At 39.8% G+C, this 7,933-nt stretch overlaps 1 protein-coding gene across 2 annotated transcripts; it reads left to right on the forward strand.

The window, feature by feature from the left end:
• Window positions 1-260: 260 nt before the first annotated feature.
• Window positions 261-7,169, forward strand: LOC123311626. 2 transcript variants are annotated; one of them, XR_006537506.1, is made up of 3 exons: window positions 261-589; window positions 677-7,059; window positions 7,147-7,169. XR_006537506.1 is itself a non-coding variant. In XM_044895685.1 (2 exons), exon 2 carries the CDS (start codon window positions 1,405-1,407, stop codon window positions 6,616-6,618), a length of 5,214 nt encoding a protein of 1,737 aa, XP_044751620.1. In that variant the 5' UTR covers window positions 261-589; window positions 677-1,404; the 3' UTR covers window positions 6,619-7,140. The 2 variants fall into 2 exon arrangements, 1 of the variants encoding a protein (XP_044751620.1); XM_044895685.1 differs by lacking the exon at window positions 7,147-7,169 and having other exon boundaries at window positions 677-7,140.
• The last annotated feature ends 764 nt before the right edge of the window (window positions 7,170-7,933 follow it).

Below are 7,933 nucleotides of genomic sequence, written 5' to 3' on the forward strand. Positions count from 1 at the left end.
AACTTCTTTAATTCCTCGGTCAGAAATGCCTCCAGTTCTTGTTTCTGAGATTCTGTCAGTTCCAATAGGTGTTCTTCGGCGGTGTGAACTTCTGCGGTGGTTTCGACGGGAGTCATCGGTTTCGAGATCAGTCGGCCCTCCAGGAAGCACTCGGCGGTACTAAGATTCACGGAAAACTTGAAAGTCGACAGAACATCCATCCCCAGAATAATGTCTACCGGTAAGCTTGGTACCAGTAAGAATTTCAAATCAGGCAGTGTGTGTTTGGGAATCTAAATTTCCTAATTCATAAAACTATCAATAAAATTTTGTTATTTGTTTTTATGGGCCAAATTAAATTAAGAAGTATTTGTTTTCCGTCAATAATTTTCGAATTTCGCGGTGATTGCAAGTTACACCACGAAAACATCCGCAACTGCTGTTTTTTCGGACATATGTGGAATCAGTATTGTTCTTACGGCCGAACTAGAGAGTACTCTCGCTCGATAAATTATTATTAATATTTACTACGACAATCAGAAAATACGATCCATTGCTGTGATCCATAGCTACACGACTCCGAACATCCAGGAATCAAGAAAATAACGAGGTAAGCAGTTGCCCTATTTTTTTTCTCTTCGAGGTGTACTTGCTCGTATATTGTTTCATAATTATTCTCTTTCTTTTGTTTAACCAGCATTCATTCCTACGTTGACATTGGTCCTTCGTTGCCGGGTTGTTTCCTTCAGAAAAATTCATTCATAATTTAATTTGGCCAAAATTTACCTTTTTTCATTTATTTTTTGCGACATACGTCTCTTGTGAAAATCATTTCATTTCACGGGCAGACCGGTTCAAGGTCAGGGTCACAGCGCGCATGGTGCATTTTCATCTTTGTTTACAACGGGAATTATAAAACGAATGTTTTCAATTTGTCTTCATCTTTTATAATATCTCTTCATTCAAACAGTGGATGCTATTTTGATGACAAATTCAATATTTTCAATTATTCAGTTCAACATTTTGTTGCGGTCGCTGTATTTTGCCTTCGGGAGCTGTTTGAAGTGTATTATTTACATACTTTTCAACTTATCTTTACTTCCTTTCGAATATTATTACTTGCTTTTGATATCAATCGTAATTACTGGGTAACAATTTTCGAATATCATTCATTATTGACCCATATTTACTGCAATTCATCACGTACTTACACCAGATTTCATTTACTATTGTACATTTTGAAAATTTGTAGATCATATTGTATTATTCAACTGTCGACCATATCTTCTGAAGTAAACGCTAGTTTTCCTTTTCCACACATTTATTAATACACGTTTCATAAATCTAGCAATCGATTTACATTGTTCAGTTTTTTATTACCTCGGATATTTATTATATCAGATTATTATATTATATTGATTCATAATGTCCAGCAAATTAACTAGAGCTAATTTACTGCGCCAAACAGCCTATTCGCGTTTAAAGGAAGCTCAAGAAATAGGCATTCAGGCATCAACAAATGAATCTTATAAATCGCAGTTTTTAGCCAGAGCTGATGAAATAGAAGGCGCTTATGAGGATTTTCGATCATCACACAATACAATCATTGGTTTAATTTCAGATGAAGAATTTTCAGAGTACGATAAACTCAGAATCGCGGCTGATCAGGCATATTACTACGTGAAATCAATTAAACATGATTTGTTATTGAAAAATTCTGCGGGAACCTCTTCAAACACTTCATCAAAAACTAGTTTACAACCTTGCAAGCCTTCAGCCAGAATTCCCAAGCTTTCTATTCCAACATTTTCAGGCAATTTTCGAGATTGGCCTAGCTTTTTCGACTTATTCAAGAGCATCATTCATGAAAATACTGATTTGTCTGATGTTGAAAAGTTTCGTTATCTTTTAACATCCCTTAGTCACGAACCTTTAGCACTTATTAAAGGCATTCCTCTCATTGATGCAAATTATAAAATTGCATACGAAATTTTAGAGAAAAGATACCAAAATAAAAGAATACTTGCCAGTCAGTATTATAATGATATTTTCAATGCCCAACCAGTACAGAAACCGACATCTGTGAAATTAAGACATCTTTTAAATATATTTACGGAAAATGTTGCCGCTTTACGTGTTCTCGATTTCCCTGTCGATCATTGGGATTTCTTATTATTTAATATGCTTATGAACAAATTAGATGTTAAAACACGTACTGACTTCGAGTTAGAAAATAGTGTAAATCATGAGATTCCTACTTATCGACAGTTGGTTACCTTTTTAGAGAGACAATGTACAGCTTTGGAATCTGTACAATTCACTACTTCCAATTTGCAATATGCAAACAGTGGGATCCCTCAGCGGGTTTCCCGAGCCCCTAGTAGAGGGCCTGTGGCTAGCTTCGTTGCTTCCGAGTCCCAGCCTGGTCCATCTGGCCAAAGCACTAAGTGTTTTTTATGTTCGTCTTCTCATCCCTTATACAAATGTCAATCATTTCTAGCCAAAACTCCCCAAGAACGTTTTTCTTTGGTCAAACAACATAATCTATGCGTTAATTGTTTGATTTCTCCTCATTCTGTCAGAAATTGTAGTTCTAGTCATAAATGTAGAATTTGCAAATTACCACATCATACTACTCTGCATTTCGATAAATCATCAAAAGGTTCAAGTCCTTCACTTCAGCCATCCAATCAGAGTGAACCCGTCAACTCGGTGGGGGAAACTCAATCTATTGTTCCAACATCTCTCGTCAGTACAAACTCTTCTACGGCTTCAACATTAACAACGATTTTATTATCTACTTGTGTGATACATGTTAAGGATTTCAACGGAAATTTCCAGAAAATTCGCATACTTTTGGATACAGGGTCTATGGCAAACTTTATTTCCGACACTTGTGTTAGACGTTTGGGACTTCCTCGAAGAAGGATATCAATACCTGTGGAAGGGCTAAATGGGATGACATCATCCACCACTCAGGGTACAACTTCTTGCCTTATCAAGCCCTGTGATCAGTCTGGTCCAACTTTCTCTCTTGAAGCCATTATCATACCCAAGGTTTGTTCGAACCAACCCAAATTTCATATTAATCCTCGAGATTTGACTCATATTCATGGGCTCAAATTAGCGGACCCTAAATTTTATCAACCAGGTCCTATAGATATGCTTATAGGAGCTGAGTTAGTTCCTTTCCTTTTGAGGTCCAAACGAATTTTTGGTGGACCCAATCAACCGGTAGCCTTGGAGACCATCTATGGATACGTTCTTCAAGGACGAACCTCTACATCTCCTCAAAAATGCCATTTGACATCTCTTCATTCGTCTGTGGATTTAAATGTGGATCATATTTTGCGAAGGTTTTGGGAGGTCGAAAATGTCCCTCAACCTCCTTGTGTATCACCTGAGGATGAAATTTGCGAGAAAATTTATTCTTCCTTGACTTTTCGGGAGCCTACAGGCAGATTCTCAGTTCCTCTTCCTTTCCGAATACAGAATCCGTCTTTCTGTGATACCTACACTCAGGCCTATAGAAGATTTTGTATGCTTGAAAATCGATTCCTGAAAAATCCAAACCTCAAAGGAAAATACGTGGAATTCATGACAGATTATATCAACAGAGAGCATATGAGTCCAGTCCCAACATCAGAATTTAAATCCCCTACTTCATACTATATTTCACATCATGCAATTTTCAAAGAACAAATTGAAAATTCTTCCGTTATTTACAAAATTCGAGTAGTATTCGACGCCAGTTTACGTGACGTTCAAGGTGTTTCTCTGAATGATACTCTGTATACTGGACCCAAGCTTCAAAAAGATATATCTTGTCTCCTACTTAATTTTCGCTACTTTCGTTACTGCTTTACTTGCGATATCAAACAAATGTACCGCCAAATCAATGTAAATAAAGAGTTTTGGCAATTTCAGAAAATAATTTGGCGATCTGATCCTTCTGAGCCTTTAAGGGAATATTATTTACGAACAGTCACTTACGGTGTTTCGTGTTCACCGTATCTTGCTTTGAAAACGTTACAGGAGTTAGCCAAGTCCGAAAAGGCACGCTTTCCCAAAGCAGCCAAAGCCTTAGAAGAGAATTTTTATATTGATGACGGGCTCCTCGGTAGCGATTCCGTCGAAGATACTCGCGCTCTTCAATTGGAGCTCATTAATCTTTTAAGAGAAGGTGGTTTCGAACTGGGCAAATGGGCCGGTAATCATCCCAGTCTTATTCAAGATTTTGGGTCCGATGTGTTGACCGACTGCACATTCGATAAAGATGAACCTTCTTTCATCAAAGTCCTAGGTCTTAAATGGAATCCCAAGGCGGATGTATTTTCATATTCATACTATCCTCTCAACAAAACCTGTAGCAAACGGTCGATTCTTTCCGAGGTTAGTAGAATATTTGACCCTTTGGGTTTCGTTTCTCCATGCTTGCTGCTTGCAAAGCAGCTTCTCCAAAAGTTGTGGCAATCCCACGTATCTTGGGACGAAGAGCTTCCTGAACACATACAGCGAGTGTGGCAACAATTCAAGGTAGAACTACCCGGTCTCGGTAATATAAAGATACCACGATACTTTGGCTTCGATAGGACTTCTGAAGTACAAATTCACGGTTTTTGTGATGCGTCCGAAATTGGCTATGCCAGTGTGGTATATCTCAGGTTCTGGAATTCCAATAGTTTTAAAACCACCCTTGTTTGCGCCAAATGTAGAGTATCTCCTCTGAAAACTCAATCAATCGCAAGATTGGAACTCCTAGCAGCTCTTTTACTTGCTAATCTCATAGCATTCGTGATAGAAAGTTTCAAAGGCATATTCACTTTCAATGACATATATGTCTGGTCAGATTCCATGATTGTTCTCACTTGGGTTACTTCGTCTCCGCATAGATGGAAAACATTTATTGCCAATCGCGTGAGACATATCCAAGAAATAATCTCCATTTCATCTTGGCATCATGTGCCTTCCCATCTGAACCCGGCAGATTGTGCAAGTCGTGGTTTATCACCGGCGCAACTTTCGCAGTTTTCCCTGTGGTGGGATGGTCCAGAATTTTTGTTGAAATCTGAAGAGCATTGGCCTACTCAGAATAACTTTCATTCTTCAAATGGTGTTGAAATTCCGGAAGAAAGAGCGCCCACTGTTTTGTTGTCAAAACTCATTACCACGGAAAATGTTATTCTCTGTTTGCTTTCAAGATTCTCATCTCTTCCAAAAATACAGAGAATAACAGCATATATTTTGCGCTTTGTATCAAACGGATTGAAAAGGAATGATATCTCAATGTTTAACCTTTCTATTAGTCCTCAAGAAAGTGATAATGCGCTAAAGTATCTCATTAGGGTGGTTCAGAATGATGTTTTCGCCGAAATTAGGCTGAAGATTAAACAAAATGAGGTTTTACCAAAACCAATACGCAAGCTTGCTCCATTCATTGATCAATATGGTCTTTTAAGAGTTGGGGGACGATTGCAAAAATCACCATTTTCGTTCGACGTTAAGCATCCTTTACTTTTACCTAAAGTCCATAGACTCACGGATCTAATTATTGAATGGACTCATCAAACTTCTTTACACCCGGGCTTAAAGACAATGCAGTATTTATTACTTCAACGCTTCTGGATTCTTTCCCCTAGAAGTGCGATTTACAGATGTTTGTCAAAATGCATTCGTTGTTTTCGATGCAAACCCAAATCCTATAATCCATTCATGGGAAATTTACCGAGTGTAAGAGTAACTCCCTTACGCGCTTTCACCTCAGTTTGTCTCGACTTTGCCGGACCTTTTCCCTTACTGATGAGTAAGACTAGAGGTGCAAAAACGTACAAGGGCTACGTTTGTGTTTTCGTGTGTTGTAGCACAAGAGCCATTCATTTCGAGGTAACTTCCGACCTCAGTTCCGATACATTTTTGGCGGCATTTAGGAGATTCATATCTCGACGCGGACAATGTTTGTCAATTAGAAGTGATCAAGGCACCAATTTTAAAGGAGCTTATAATGAAATGATCAACCTAGCTCAAGTCACTGCTGAAACCCTCTCAATTACTTGGGATTTCAACCCACCAAGCGCACCACACTTTAACGGCTTAGCTGAAGCTGCGGTAAAATCTTTCAAAACCCACTTTTATAAGGTCATCGGTACCCAAGTTTTGAGTTATGAAGAATTTTACACCCTTATGACTCAGATAGAGGCTGTGTTGAATTCTCGCCCTCTTTGTGCGGTTAGCACAGACCCAAATGACCTCCAAGCTCTAACCCCAGGTCATTTTTTGGTTTTTGAGCCACTGGTCAGCTCCATTCCAAATCCTGACCTGAGCTCTTTAAATATAAATCGACTAAATCGTTGGCAGTTAATCCAACGCATTCAAGGCGATTTTTGGAAAAGGTGGTCCAGAGAATATATTCATTCGCTCCAAGAAAGATCAAAATGGTCTACATCCAACCCCTCACTTAATGAAAATTCGTTGGTTCTGATAAAAGACGACCAACAACCTCCTCTTCGTTGGCCTTTGGCCCGAATCATGAAATTACATCATGGTGATGATGGTGTTGCACGGGTTGTTACACTGAAAACAGCGTCCGGCGGCACTATGCAGCGTCCAGTGGTCAAAGTATGTCCACTGCCTGTTCATTAATCTGGACATTCCTTTATTTCTGAAAAATTAGTTATTTTTCATTATTTATTTCGTGATTGTATTCATTTTTCGTTGAATTTGGGATAAAAACATTCGTTTTTGGTGGGGGAGAATGTTTGGGAATCTAAATTTCCTAATTCATAAAACTATCAATAAAATTTTGTTATTTGTTTTTATGGGCCAAATTAAATTAAGAAGTATTTGTTTTCCGTCAATAATTTTCGAATTTCGCGGTGATTGCAAGTTACACCACGAAAACATCCGCAACTGCTGTTTTTTCGGACATATGTGGAATCAGTATTGTTCTTACGGCCGAACTAGAGAGTACTCTCGCTCGATAAATTATTATTAATATTTACTACGACAATCAGAAAATACGATCCATTGCTGTGATCCATAGCTACACGACTCCGAACATCCAGGAATCAAGAAAATAACGAGGTAAGCAGTTGCCCTATTTTTTTTCTCTTCGAGGTGTACTTGCTCGTATATTGTTTCATAATTATTCTCTTTCTTTTGTTTAACCAGCATTCATTCCTACGTTGACAGTGTGTAATCGGAAATTTGCACGGGGGTGGTGTACAGTTTCGGCGTGACGGTGGTTTTTCCGTTCGCTATTACTGCAAAACTGTTGTGCATTGTTTGTCCTGTGATTCCCTTACTTTCACACTGATCGGATACGGCCTGACTGCAAAAACTCCTGGTCGCTCCTGTATCTATCAGTGCTCGGAAGTGTTCGCCGGCTATTTTGACCTCTATTAACGGTCGGTTATCATTACAGGTGGTCGGTGTCAGTGGAGTCAAGATTCCGGGAGATGTGGTCGACTCCGTCTCCAATCTCCCCTTTAGTTTTCCGAACACGGGCAGTCTCGTGATAGAATGTTCTCCCTCTGACATCGAGAACAGAATATTTTCGGTGGCCTGCGACATTCTCGACGCATGTGGCCATATCCACCACATCGGAAACACTGTGTCTGGAAGGACACTCTCCTCCCTGATGATGATTGGGTCCGGTCAGCGTGGCTATTTTCGGCTCGACGACGGGGTGGCGGTGTTGAATTTCCGGATCTACCTTCGGAGCTGTCTCCAGAAGTTGGACGGTGTGACTCCTGTTGCCGGACCATTGACTCTCCGGACCTGGGCGGCTTTGGACGGCTTTCCCCCGGCGGAGAAAGTCGCGTCTGGTTGGCTTGCGTCGGCGGTACTGGTTCTCTGTGACCGGTTGTTTGGTGAACCTGTTCTACGGTATCCACAGAAAAACTCGCCTGATATCGGTTCAGTTGACGGGGAGTGTACGTCAGGTGAGATTCCTCCA

This window comes from Coccinella septempunctata, chromosome 4 (assembly GCF_907165205.1).
Source record: "Coccinella septempunctata chromosome 4, icCocSept1.1, whole genome shotgun sequence".
Taxonomy (NCBI): Eukaryota; Metazoa; Arthropoda; class Insecta; order Coleoptera; family Coccinellidae; genus Coccinella; species Coccinella septempunctata.